This window comes from Lolium rigidum, chromosome 7 (genome assembly GCF_022539505.1).
Source record: "Lolium rigidum isolate FL_2022 chromosome 7, APGP_CSIRO_Lrig_0.1, whole genome shotgun sequence".
Lineage (NCBI taxonomy): Eukaryota > Viridiplantae > Streptophyta > Magnoliopsida > Poales > Poaceae > Lolium > Lolium rigidum.
Window position 1 is genome coordinate 78,787,556 of NC_061514.1, and position 14,132 is coordinate 78,801,687.

Below are 14,132 nucleotides of genomic sequence, written 5' to 3' on the forward strand. Positions count from 1 at the left end.
CTTGAATGCATTTTTTTTTTGACTAGCAATGCGTGAATCTAATAAGAGGGTGCTTTCTAGGTACCCATGATGATTCATTTGATCTAGAGACGCTAGAAGAACCTTTCTTCTCGAATAAATTTGTGGCTCTTATTAATGTCCTCTCAGGATACAGGTGAGCATAGTCACCAGTGGTACTATCTTTTTTCGTAACATTCTTTCTGCTTTAGGATTTGCATGGACACAAAAACGTCTGTACTTAATTTAGGGTGTAACAAAATCTTTGTTACTTATTGGGTTGCGGTAATTCCTTCACACCGGGCTGCTGTTTCCGTGTGAAAAAAAAGAGAGAAGAGATCCAACTGAAAACCACAATTCAAACATCTTAATTATAACCTCTTGAGAATAAGTTTCAATATTTGCCTCTTCTCATCATCATGATTATGTTGCTTTGCTTTCTTCAATAAGCAGGATAGAGGAAAACATGAAGTGCATAGTTTTCGTGAAAAGAATAACAGTCGCAAGAGCAATAGCACGCGTCCTCCAATACTTGAAATGCCTTGATTTTTGGAAATGTGAGTTCCTCGTGGGATGCCACTCGGGACTAAAGAACATGTCAAGGCACAAGATGGATGCTATTGTTGAAAAGTTTTCTTCTGGTGAGGTATAATAATTAGGCATGGATACCTTCTACACGATTTCTTACGAAGCCAATACAAAGTCTTCTTTGATATCTATTTTGAACATATCAAAGCTTTCATTTCTTGATCTGCCTTTTCTTTAATAAGAAGTTAACATTTTTGTGTGCTGTAATTTAAGCATACCTGGGAGGATAATTATACCCAGGTGGCTTGTACTGATCTTGTTTGTTGTCCAGGTAGATTTTGTTTTCTTTCAAATTAATGCACCTAATAATGAATATAGCTGGTTGGCATACAAAATCAGGGGCCAGCATATTCAGACTCTGATACACCAGCTGAGTCAGCAGTTTTAGCGAACTGTTGGGGAACACTAGCACAGAAGTATAAGCTTCCAGAATGATGTTAGTCAGCTCCGATGCTGCACCAGCTGAGTGAGCAGGCACTTACCATGTACAATGATTGACACTGGACAGACAGAAGGATTGGTCCTTGGTTTCTACAGTTTTATTAGATTACTGATAGTAATGCCATAGGACTTTAGTAGGTCGTTGTGACTTCAAACTGGGTTCAATCCTGGATCGGCATTGTGCAGCATAGGGCTTGTCTTTGATTTATACTTTCCTTGAGTTAGTAATGTATGTAGTAAATTAATTGTGACAGACTAATTTTGGCTGTATACTTCTATATCTATTTTTTTTCTTGCATCACAATTCCTTTGCTTTTGCTGTTTGCAGGTGAATCTTTTGATTGCTACTAGCGTAGGTGAAGAGGGTCTTGACATTCAGACTTGTTGCCTCGTTGTGCGGTTTGATCTTCCAGAAACTGTAGCTAGTTTTATCCAGTCCAGGGGACGAGCCCGGATGACTAAATCTAAATATGTTGTTCTTCTGGAGAGGTGATTTTTTTTCCCCATTACATAGATGGGCAATTGGTGTTAATAAAGAGTCAGATGGATTTTAGTCCTTGATTTTGGTCCACGTTCTTATTCATTCTGATACATACCAGGGGAAATCATTCTCAAGAAAAATTGCTTAATGACTATATTGATGGTGAGATCATCATGAATGGAGAGATAGACTTCAGAACTTCGAATGATATGTTTGAGTACCTTGAGGAGAACACATATCAAGTGAATAACACAGGTGCTTCCATTAGCACAGCTTGCAGTGTATCTCTACTACATCGCTACTGCTACAACCTTCCCAAGGATATGTATGTAAGGAGGCTGTTGTGTTCGTCAACCCTTTGATACCCATGCTTTTGTTCATCAGTGCTTATACTAATACAACTCCAACTTCTTGAAGGTATTTTAATCCTTCCCCAGCGTTCATCTACATTGATGACACTGAGGGAATAATCTGTCGAATAATTCTCCCACCAAATGCTGCTTTTCGTCAAGTGGATGGCCAATCGTTTCAATCAAAAGATGAAGCTAAGAGAGATGCATGCTTAAAAGCATGCATGAAACTTCATGAATTGGGTGCTTTGACAGATTTTCTTTTGCCAGGTTCAGGTTCAAGAAAGAACAAGGTATCAACAACAAATGGTTCAACAAACAATAAACATGAAGGTATGGTTCACTCACATGTTCTTATAATGCCACAACGCTAGTGATTTGGCTCAAGCCGCTCAACTATTGTTTCGATATTTCAGATGATCTAAGGGAAGAGCTTCATGAGATGTTAACTCCCACAGTTCTCAAACCTTCAAAATGCAAACTGGACTGTCTGTTGAACTTGCATTTCTACTATGTTCAATTTATTCCCATACCAGCAGATAGAAACTATCGGATATTTGGTCTTTTTGTGATCAATCCCCTTCCTACAGAAGCTGAAAAGTTGGAGGTTGATTTGCATCTTGCTCGTGGCAGGATTGTTAAAGCAGGAATGAGGCATTTAGGAACGATCTCATTTAACGAAGAACAGGCATCATCTTGCTCATTGTTTCATACGTTAACATATTATCTTTTCATGAATGTCGTCTAAAATGTTGCTTTTTTTCAGATGATGCTTGCACGCAATTTCCAAGAAATGTTTCTGAAGATTCTTCTTGACAGATCTGAGTTCACTGTATCTCATGTTATGTTGGGCAATGATGAAACGTTACAGATTAATTCATCGTTTTACCTACTGCTTCCAATCAAGCAGGAATTATATGGTGATATATTTATGATTGACTGGCCAACAATTGAGCGCTGTTTATCGTCACCGATTTTTAAAAATCCAACTGGTGCGTCTATGAATGGAGCATATTTACCAGATGAGTCTTTAAGGCTTCTTGATAATATCTACAATAAAACGGATGTCGTTGGAAGTTTAATCTTTGCTCCTCATAATAAGACATTTTTTGTCATTGATGACATTCTGGATGAACTAAATGCTAGAAGTGAGTACAGCAGTGCAACTTATGAAGAACATTACAAGGAAAGGTAAGAAGCAGAAATATTATTTGCACCCCTTCTCGGCTTACAGTTATATTTACATTGCTACCGCGATTGAGCACTCACTAGGGCATATGTAACTACACAACCAGGCTTAAGATAGGTTATCTTAAGCTTGGCTGTGTATCTACTTAATGTGATAAAATTTCATTTGTAGTGTGGTAATGTGTATATAATTAATGTTATGAAAAGTAGGCCATATAAGTAAAGACGTAATATCACTGGAGCGACCCAGTAGAAATCCGTGCAAGAAGCTGTAATTGCCTTTTTTCCAAGAAAGCATGTCACTTTATGTATTGGATTGTTATGCTTTACATTTACAAGTATTCTATGTGATAGTGTATAATATGGAACTGAAATATGCTGTCCCGAGATTGTTGTGAATACTAGCACCTAGAACAATATAACATGATTTACCTCAGGAAATGAAACCAACATAACAACCGGTATTTATCAAGTTTGTAGTGTTTTGGCACTCCATATTTGTACTAGACTACTAGCTAAATACCCACGCGTTGCGCGGAAAGAAAATAAATTATCAGCATGCTGCTTCGGAAAAAAAACATATGTAAAGAGATTTCAAGATGTTACACCACCATGTAAATGCTCTGCATGTTTTTCCTCCAAAATAAACCTTCCTTTTGTTCGTTGTTTCCGAATTTTCCTGATTGCTCCTTTCCTTCCCAAACAGAAACCGAACACTTATCTTGTTTTCATTTCATTACAATCGACAGAATTTTCTTTCTTGTCTTCCTTCACGTGGGTAAATGGGATGAGTTTTTTTTTTTGCGGGGAGGAGTGGTGTGTGGGAGGTGGGATCAGTTAGTGGGGCAGACTAGATCCAACGTATGTTGGGGTGATCATGGGGAGGGATTGGGCCAATACTTGCTTTGTGATCCCCCCTTGCCTTCTACAGTGGGATCAAGGATTGGCAGTCTGTTTCGATCAAGACATGCTACACCTGGAGGGATCAGGCCAGAAGCGCTCCATCTCTACATATGCCAGCGCCTCAGTAGTCAGTAGTAAGCATGCTTGGCACCGAGTCATACCAGGCAGCTGTAGCGCCTGAGGGTGGACCACTATGGTCCCATGCTGCTGCCCAGCATGCACCCGTACATTCATCTGCTCTGAAGGCTGCCATCAGGTGGTGGTAGAGATGAGCAAACTGATCCCAGTCTCCCCTGATAGCCTTTTCTCTGTTAAAAAATCTACTTTTGTTAATAATGTTTTTCAAAGAAAGGTTGTGACATTTCTGTTTAACTGCTTTGTTAATGTTTTAATGAATTTACGTACTGTTCATGTCAGGTTTCATATCAATCTATCCCATCCTGAACAGCCACTTCTGCACGCTAAGCAGCTCTTCAACCTGCATAATTTGCTTCATGACCGACTACGGGAGACCACAGGTTACAATTATTATTCCTTTAGAACAGCATCTTTATATACTGTTTTATGATGATTCGGACTCCTCTTTATGAAAACATCGCTATGGTACCAAGTATTAAAATAGCTCAAGTGCTCAAATTTCTTTATGGTGAGGAATTTTTGTGATGGCCGCCTGCATTTTTTTTATAGAACATGCAGGCAATCATTTACGCATCTTCTAATTTATAAAAGACATAACTTTCCGCAAAAAAAAAATAGAAGACATAACTACAAGACTTTGGGCCATGTGAAAGTATAACTACAACCCCCAAAAAACAAGACAGCCATTCACAACACAGATCTCTACTCTACAACCTCATGGCGGCTATACAACCGGTGGTGGTAGGCCTGATGGCTGACGCCAATGCTCCGCTTCTGCCTTGATGCTGTCAGCAACCGCAAGCATATCATTTCTCACCCTTAGTCTCTTACTTTCTCCAAATCAATCTCATGGCTAGGTGACAATTGAGAGAGCCTAGGTTGTTGCGCTTATCCTGGGAAAATCAAACCCGATCGCATGGCTAATGTGGCCATTGAACATGAGCCAAGGTCTTTGCACTTATCCTTGAGAGATCCTCTGTGCTTCGCCTGCTGCCATTCTCCCAAGGAACCATTCTGGTCGGGTGCAGGGTGAGATGCCACAACTGCCTCAACCAGTAGTAGGCCGACTGCGCAGGATTCTGTAGGTTGGAGGACCAGTGCCAAAGATCTTATCCTCCAGGGCCGGAGCAACTAGCATGAACCTGAGACTTGACCACATACTCCATAGGCTCGTATACCCTATCCCAGGTCACAAGGTAGCGTCCCTCATCATATCCTCTATCCCCTTTCAGATGAAAGCTCTATTGCATTTGTCAATTGGCTTGATCAGCCAAGCCAGGATCACAATTTGACAACATATGGTAGATGGCAAAGGAGAAGGTAAGGACCAGCCGACAACCCCAAAGTGAAAGCATGCGAATTTTCCAGCTTGTGAAGGAGATGCTGCAAATCTTGCTTGCGCAGCTTCCTGATTAACAAGTGCATACCCAAATAGTTGGAGGGGAAGTCTATTACAACACATGAATATTCCGACGACGAAAGCTGGATCTGCTCCCCGGAGCAGCCGATGGGTGTGAGTCCTCATTTTCTCACACCTGCGCAGACTTGATGCCCTGTTAGAGGGGCAATTGTATTATTGTAGGATTCTACTTTGTATTGGGATTCTTATAACCACGTTCATCTTTTCCAAGTTCCTCTTTGAAGGGTATAGAAACAATGCCACATCATCAGTCTAGAGCGAGATGGGGTGCTGAATGCCAGCATGGGAATAGGATAAAGAAGTCTGTGGTTATCTGCTTTGTGGATAAGGGGATTGAGCACCTCCATTGCAAGAATAAATAATGGAGGGGAGCCCCTATGAACTTTGGCCGTTTTTTCTTTTCTTTTCTGGCCATTTTAAAAAGAAATTCACTTCATAAGCCATTGGTGAATCCTATTTGGAATTTATTGCTCTGTCATGATTCTGTAAATGGTCCTGATCAGGGTATTACCTTTCTGATTTGCTGTTTCTGTTTTCAAGGACGTGAATTGATGGAGCACTTCGTGGAGTTGCCTCCAGAGCTATGCACCATGAAGATAATTGGGTTTTCAAAGGACATGTGTAGTTCTCTATCCTTATTACCATCCTTGATGTGTCGGTTGGAGAATCTGCTGGTAGCTATTGAGTTGAAGGAGGCCATGTTGTCTTCATTCTCAGAGGCTTCTCAAATCAGTGCTTCTGGTGTAAGTTATGCAATCTTCATTGAATTTGCCTATCCATGTCGCAAATAATTTTGATCTATTTCAGATACTTGAAGCACTTACCACTGAAAGGTGTTTGGAGAGGATCTCCTTGGAGCGCTTTGAAGTCCTAGGTGATGCTTTTTTGAAGTACATAGTTGGACGTCACAACTTTATTTCGTATGAAGGACTTGATGAAGGGCAATTGACCAGCAGACGTTCTGCTGTAGTGAATAATTCAAATTTATATGAGTTATCAATCAGAAGAAATTTGCAGGTTAGACAGTGTTCTCAGTGATCCCAATATCTGTCCAAAATGCTCCTCTTCTGCTGATGTTATGCCTTAATTTCTGTGATTATGACCCGAACATGTAGGGAGGAACTAGATCAGCACTATGGGTAAAGACAAGAAATAATCCTTCTAACATGTTACTTGATTGATTAATCAATAATCATAACCTGCGGGTTTGTATAGTACCTAACTCTATCTCTTCTTCAGCACTCTTGGCTGGATATAACTCTTTTTTTTTGTTGAGAAAACGCAAAAAGCCTTTGCGTTTCATTTCATTGAATAGTAGGGAGGAAATAGTTTGTTGTTACAGGAGGCAGAATCCTGAAAGGGAAGCAAAGAGATACAACTAAATGTACATCCCAGTTTTGCGGCAGAAGAACGCACAGGCCCGGCGCCCCAGCCCTGGCCCAAAGGGCAGCTTCGTCCCGGATCCTTGTGACGACGTTGTCGACGGACGGCTCAGCTCTGTTGAAAACGCAGTAGTTGCGCTGCTTCCAGATTAGCCATGGGGTGAGAAGCACGATCGAGGCGAGGCCTTTGCGCAGCGGTTTGGGCGTGGCGTGCTTGGCCTTGTTCCACCAGCTAAGGAGGGTGTCGCCCTGCTCTGGGGTGTTGCATGTTGCTCGCAGCCAGGAGAGGACGTCATGCCAGACCTGACGGGAGAAGCAACAGCCGTAGACCAGGTGCTGGATGGTTTCCATCTCCTGGTCGCACAGCAAGCAGCGTGCGTGGTGTTGGAGGCCTCGGCCTTGTAGGCGAGAAGCGGTCCAGCACCTGTCGAGGTTGGCAAGCCAGTGGAAGAATTTGACGCTTGGGGGAGGCCAGGTTTTCCAAGTTTTTTTTTTCGAGAAAACGCAAAGGACGGCGTGCGCGTGCATTGAGACCGCGCACGTTCTAGATGATGATCTTAAGGCGGCTATGCATTGGGAACATGGTCGACGGGGCGCTGATCAGGGAGGTCCGCGGGCAGCTTCTTGCTTCTTGTTGACAAGCGCAGCAATGGCCGCGATCACTGGGCGAGAGAGCGGCGTAGCAAAGATGCTGTCGATGTACTTGCGCGCGTGTCTCAGCCATCGGAGGGGCAGTGGTCGCCGTTGCTCCACACTTGGCGGATCGTTCGCGCCGAGGCGAGAAGGAAAGCGTCTGGCAGCGGGAGCGGCGTCCGGGGCATGGTAGGGTGGCCTGATGTCCTTGTTGGCAGCCTTGAGGAAGTCGCCAAGGGTCCAGGTGGTGGTGGTGTTGTTGCTGGGAGCGATGCGAGTCCTTGTGCGGCGGATGGTGATCGGCGGCGACGCGAATCTACTCGCAGGATGAAGCACAGGCGAGCTCAACCTTGGCGAGGGGTTTTGGAGCTGGGCCGTGACCTGGGCCGCATCGGGCTCCCGTGCCGTGGGCTGCACCTCCGATAGGGTCTTGAAACCCTAGTACACCCTGTCGCTAGGGTCTCTAGAGTCTAGACCCTAGTACATCTCATTTTAAATTTAAAAGTGGTTAATCTGGGACTAGTGTATGGGATGTATGGGGCGCATCATCTATGCCAGCACCAGCACTTCCTGACAATTCTACACCACTTCCTGCCGAAGCCCTCTCACCTGCCGATTCTTAGGCACAATGGGTGTGAGGTACGTTGACCTAGGCAGTCCTGGAGCTGAAACGTCCCTGAAGGCATCTGGCAACGGCGGTGACTCTGCCCTGTTGCTCTGAGACCCGTTGCCTCGCCATTCTTTTTTTTTTTCTAGAAAACATTTCATTGAAAAGATAGAGGTTGTTACACGCCTCCTAAGAGGTTTACATGGAACAGTTGTTACAGGAACTGAATTTAGTGCACATCCCATGTTGTGGGCAAGACATCCCTGAGCCCCTTTGCACCTGCCGTGGCCCATGATCTTGCCTCGCAATTCTTGGCTGGAGGCAAGGCTTGGCGGGGCCTAATATCATTACGCACCCCCTTACAAAGTTGTAGTCGCTTGGTGAGGACGGTCGTGTGTGTGTCCCTCCCTCTGGAGGTTGTACCCCCGATGCCTTCTTCCTGTTCAATGAAATGAAACACATAATCTCTTGTGTTTTCTTGAAAAACTATCTTGCCTATCCATAATTATGATGCCTGTGGAAAGTTCTGCTTGTCCTTATGATCTACTTAAGTACATCCTCATATTTAAAAAATGTTTAGCTGCTTTTAGCATTTTAGTAGAGTTTTCTAACTCTTGTTTCTGTTACATTTTTTCGCCACATAAGATAATGAATGATGTTCCCTGTCAAGTATCTGCCATGAATTCTAGAGTGTAACAGAAAGTAGTTTTTTTTGCGTGTGTATGTCAACTTAGGTATACATACGGGACCAACACTTTGAACCGACACAGTTCATTGCACTAGGACGGCCTTGTAAAGTTGTTTGCAATGCTGACACAGAAGTGAGTATACACCCGAAGAATATGAACCCAGATAGACAAGAAAACTGCAACTTGAGGTGTACAAAGTCGCATCATTGGTTGCACAGGAAGACAATTGCGGATGTTGTTGAATCACTTGTGGGAGCATTTCTTGTTGAAGGTGGATTCAAAGCTGCATTTGCATTCCTTCACTGGGTGGGAATAGATGTTGATTTTGAAGATTCATCATTCTATAGAGTATTAGATGAAAGCTCCATAAATTTATCTCTCATGGACCACACCAATGTTGCTGAGCTTGAAGAGTTAATTGGTTACAATTTCAAATTTAAGGGTTTAATTCTTGAAGCATTTGTGCATCCTTCATTCAATAAACATTCTGGAGGATGCTATCAGGTCAGAGTTCTTTTTTCTTGTGTCATCATTAGTGAATTGATGTGATTATCAACAATTTTCTCACCTGACTATGTTCTTTTTCTGTTTGATCAGAAACTGGAGTTTCTTGGAGATGCTGTTTTAGAATATTTGATTACCTCATACCTCTACTCAAGTTACCCTGATCTAACACCTGGTCAAATAACAGATTTAAAATCATTAGCTGTCAATAATTATTCTCTTGCATATGTTGCAGTCCAGAAATGTATCCATAAGTATCTTATAAAGGATTCAAATTATCTTTCGGCTGCTGTGAATAAGTTTGAGAATTACATTAAACTTCCAAATTCAGAGAAAGACTTTGTAGAAGAACCAGCATGTCCGAAGGTATTGTTGTTTTCCTTGTAACTTTTGCATCTCTTTTGATAACCTGTCTTCAGCGGAGAGGAAGAACAAGGACTTATGGTTACTGCTAAAACGTACTCCCTCCGTTGCATCATTTTTGTCATGGTTTTAGTTCAAAGACAAGAATTATGGAATGGAGGGAGTAGGTATTATTAAAGTATGAGATCGGATAGTAGGGTTCAATCCGAACTCTTACGAAAACAAAATAAACGTTAATGTTATCGATAATTGAACTAAAACCATGACAAGAATTATGGAACGGAGGGAGTAGGTATTATTGAAGTATGAGATGAGATAGTAGGGTTCAATCCCAACTCTTACGAAAACAAAATAAATGGTAATGTTATCAATAATTTTAAATATCTTAAAATCATAGATTATTTAAGTACTACGTTCATACGATTTTCATGTGTAACTAGTTAATACATTTAATATATTTGATTTCTGTGTGGCGCATCTAAAATTTGGTAATAAGTGATTTTTCTTATAGAATTTCCTTGGCAATCGCATGACATACAGTAACATTTTTGTTTATGGTCAAAAGCTTACATCCTCTTACTGCAGGTTCTTGGTGATATTGTCGAATCTTGTGTTGCTGCAGTTCTTTTAGATTCAGGATTCAACCTGACCTATGTTTGGAAGCTAGTGCTTATACTTCTAAAGCCAGTGTTGAGCTTCTCTGACATGCACATGAATCCTATGAGAGAAATTCGAGAACTTTGTCAATGTCATGAACTTAAGTTAGGCCTACCCAAACCTATGAAGGCTGATGGAGAGTACCATGTCAAAGTGGAAGTTGTCATAAACAGTGAGGTGATAAGTTGTGCCGCAGCAAACCAGAATTCAAAAGTCGCTAGAAAGTTGGCTGCGCAAGAAGCACTTTGTAAACTGAAGGTATGTTTTGGTTCCTTCGCCTTCTATTTTTTAAATTGCTACAGTATTCCGAAGTAGCAGTCATTCCAGGTGGGTGCAAAAAAACACCTTCTGTAGTGATGGTCTATTTTTGGTTTCTTCGACTTTTGTTGTGTCTCGGTGCATTGATACTAAAGGATGATATGTAAAATCCCAAGAAGGGTCGCACCTGAAATTACAACGGCACACCCCCAAGTGCTAGGCACTGCAATGCCCATCGCTCCTGCTTTCGCCCACACTGGGCAGCAGTCCTGACCATGTTGAATAGGCTATGTTGCACCATGAAAAATGAACATGTTGCGCTTCTTCCAGATCCACCAAGCCGTGAGCATGATCACAAAAGAGATGCCCTTCCTCACGGTGTGAGGGTGGAGTGGATGGTCTGCTACTCTGCTGCCACCAACCCACGGGTTTACCATGACAACCCCACCATGACAACCCCACGACATTGACAAGGTAGAAGAGGATGGTGATCGGGAGCAACAATGGTCTAACTAGGGTCAGCTGGGAAATCAGGATTTATACAATGTGGTAGAGGAAATAATATTGTGTGTGTGGATTAAGTACTGGCCATAACCTTATATGGATATAACCAGTGTCTTGTTTTGTTGTCTCCGACACACATTTATGACTCTTTTTGATGAGCACACATTAAAGTGTGTGTCATTGTGTATTAGAAGAGCATGGTCTGAAAGTACAACCAACAATAGGTGGATACACTCGGAATCTTATAGGGAATCGGACTTTTATTTACATTGAATCAGACCGTAACTTCTAATATATCAATAGATATGTTCCCTCATCAAACTTGTGATCTTTAGTCCGATTCATCCTTCTTGAGGAACATTACTCGGCTCACAAACGTTGTTTCATGTCATATTTTATTCCATCTAGTTGGTCTATGTGATTTGTGTCTTGTGAAAACTTGTTATGTTATATTATTTACACATTTATCTTGTGTAATTGAATATGTAACTTCACTTGTTATAGTACTAACTACTTTTTTCTGACAAATTGGATAATCATTTTGTTATGTTGGGGTAATTTGAATGATCATGTGTCTTGAAGGCCAAAGCCAACTTACTGTTTGTGTGAATTCTTGTGTATACCTGCAGAAATATGGATACACACATAAAAACAAGTCACTGGAAGAGATTTTGCATGATGCTAGGAAGAAAGAACCAGAACTACTAGGCTATAATGAAGAGCCATTGAAAGTTGAGGCTGACATATGTGAAGAAATTAAGAGTCTACAGATAAGTAGAGAAAGAGATGCAAACATCTCTTTTCAAAATACAGAATTTCCGATTGGTGAGATTTTAAAACCCTCCAACCAAAGAACAGCAGGAGATACCAAGTTTTTCAAGGCTGATATCAATAACGGAGGGAATAATCAGCTCAAGGTTGCTATGCACAATGACTGTCGACCCAAGGGAACTCAGAAAACCAATAAAAAGGAGTATCATGGTAATGCTAAATCTCATAAGATTAGTTTTTCTATGCACTGTTATGCTCTCTAGGTTGATTGAAGCATGCAAGCTGTTGACTTGGACTTCACTTACACATTTAAATTGTGAAACGAGCCATTTGTTTTGTCTTTTAACCATGATTATATTTTACATTGTCTTGAAGGTAGGAAGTGTCTGGTACTTCTCAAGCATGAAGTTCGCAGTATTTTTTGGTGTAAATTAGTGTTGAAACATTCTACAAGAATTTTTTTACATACAAAGAAGCAATTGCATATTTCATCCAACAGTTTGTTGTGGATTCAACTTGATTATTGTGTGGGTATATGGAGTTTCTATTCTAATTGAGTTCTCTAAAAGTTGCAGGATATACAACTAACAACTGTGTTCTTTTATTCACATTTCACTTTTCGTTCTAATTTTGAAGGTAGTGTTGTAACACTTTTAATCACCTTTGTAGGTGATATGGTACATAAAACAGCAAGGTCGTTCCTTTTTGAATTATGTGCTGCAAATTATTGGAACCCCCCTGAATTTGAGTTGTGCAAAGAAGAAGGGCCAAGCCACCTTCCAAAGTAAGCTCACCTACTTACTGAAGGAGAACAGAGATTAACTCACATGAATTACAAATTACAATGAATTTTAACCTCCTTGCATGGTTCCCTTTCTTTGCAGAGTTTAGTGTAAAATATATGCTTCTTATCCATCATTATTTATGTCTATATCTAAGTTCTTTGTTGTTGGTATATTATCCTGGTACGGAGAGTGGCATTGTCAATTTTGCACCTAGTTGTGCGCCTACATTACTAGTTTGTAGATAGTACTCTAAAAGGGATGATTGAGCAGAAAGCTATGCACAAACTCCATTGCTAAGCTCAAGATTTGTGTAAGGAATATCAAGCATTTGATTGGCTTATGCAGAGTGCTTGGTGGTAAGGACCATCTTACCCACTTGCTTGCTCCCATGGCCTAGGCTAAGCATGGAGAAGTTTTTCTTAAGTAAGCATGCTGTAGCATTCCAAACTCCGGATGGCAAACGTTTCAATATTATTTGTTAATATCCGTCTTGTTTAGGCCCTCAATTATAATTCTGGAAAGGTGTTGTATTTACTTTGCAATGGTATTTATGCGGTGTTCTGGTATTACAATAAGATGTTATCTATTTTACACTGATAACTTCATGCGTGAATTCACGCAGGTTCACTTACAAGGTTACTGTTCAGATCAAGGGACCGTCGGAGACACTTTTGGAGTGCTACAGCGATGCTAAACTACAGAAGAAGGCCGCCCAAGAGCATGCCGCGCAGGGGGCTCTGTGGTATCTCAAGCAAGATGGGTACCTACCAAAAGATGAAATCCGTCTCTAAAAACATCTCTGGGCATCGTGGCCAAGTTTCCAAATACAATACCCCATGATTCGATCTGCAATGCTCGATAGGATGTGTCGATAAATGTACAGTCCATGTATATGGTATGAACGATATGATTTGTTAGCTATTCTGTTCATTCATGCTCTGCCAATTCGAAAGATGAAAGAAGTAAAGTAGCTACGAGGCAGAAATGCCAAACAAATAGCAATAGCGGTTAGGCTGCGAGCACTCACCAGACAATTGCTCTAGCTGTAGCAAATATGACGATAGAAAGGTTCATTTTATCTTTGTTACGCGAGTGGTGTCCAAGCTAACCATGTACAAGGAGGTGCACTTTGATGAACTCATAAAAATGTTAATTTGTGCAATCCTTTTGGGATTTTAATTAATTGTTGCCATTATGTAGGTGTTACATTTTATTTTTCAATTTCTCTAGGAGGAATATGCAGTTGACAACCTTGAATGACCGAACAATTGGTGAGGTTTTTGTAACAAAATAAGTTGGATCATGTATGACGCACGTGAAAATGGACAGAAGTAAACCTAGTAAAATGCATGAATAGTACATGAACTTGTAAGCGCGGATCAAATTAGTCACTGTACAATTGGAATACCAAGTTACGGTCATTAAAGCCGTTGTGGGTGTTTTGGGTGTTGTATTTGTTAACTTGGCCGTGTT

At 41.2% G+C, this 14,132-nt stretch overlaps 1 protein-coding gene across 3 annotated transcripts in view; it reads left to right on the forward strand.

Annotated features, from left to right (window-relative positions):
• Positions 1–13,838, forward strand: part of LOC124673862 (endoribonuclease Dicer homolog 4) — a 30,747-nt gene extending 16,909 nt beyond the window's left edge. For 2 of the 3 annotated variants that reach the window (XM_047209903.1, XM_047209905.1), the window contains 16 exons: positions 61–154; positions 448–643; positions 1,355–1,515; positions 1,626–1,832; positions 1,925–2,190; positions 2,274–2,545; positions 2,624–3,048; positions 4,366–4,466; positions 6,047–6,249; positions 6,314–6,523; positions 8,863–9,321; positions 9,415–9,687; positions 10,270–10,599; positions 11,733–12,084; positions 12,544–12,658; positions 13,282–13,838. In XM_047209903.1, coding sequence (XP_047065859.1) covers positions 61–154; positions 448–643; positions 1,355–1,515; positions 1,626–1,832; positions 1,925–2,190; positions 2,274–2,545; positions 2,624–3,048; positions 4,366–4,466; positions 6,047–6,249; positions 6,314–6,523; positions 8,863–9,321; positions 9,415–9,687; positions 10,270–10,599; positions 11,733–12,084; positions 12,544–12,658; positions 13,282–13,450 — 3,833 coding nt within the window. In that variant the 3' untranslated portion in view covers positions 13,451–13,838. The remainder of the gene's footprint in view (positions 1–60; positions 155–447; positions 644–1,354; positions 1,516–1,625; positions 1,833–1,924; positions 2,191–2,273; positions 2,546–2,623; positions 3,049–4,365; positions 4,467–6,046; positions 6,250–6,313; positions 6,524–8,862; positions 9,322–9,414; positions 9,688–10,269; positions 10,600–11,732; positions 12,085–12,543; positions 12,659–13,281) is intronic. The other variant, XM_047209904.1, reaches the window with a different exon arrangement.
• The last annotated feature ends 294 nt before the right edge of the window (positions 13,839–14,132 follow it).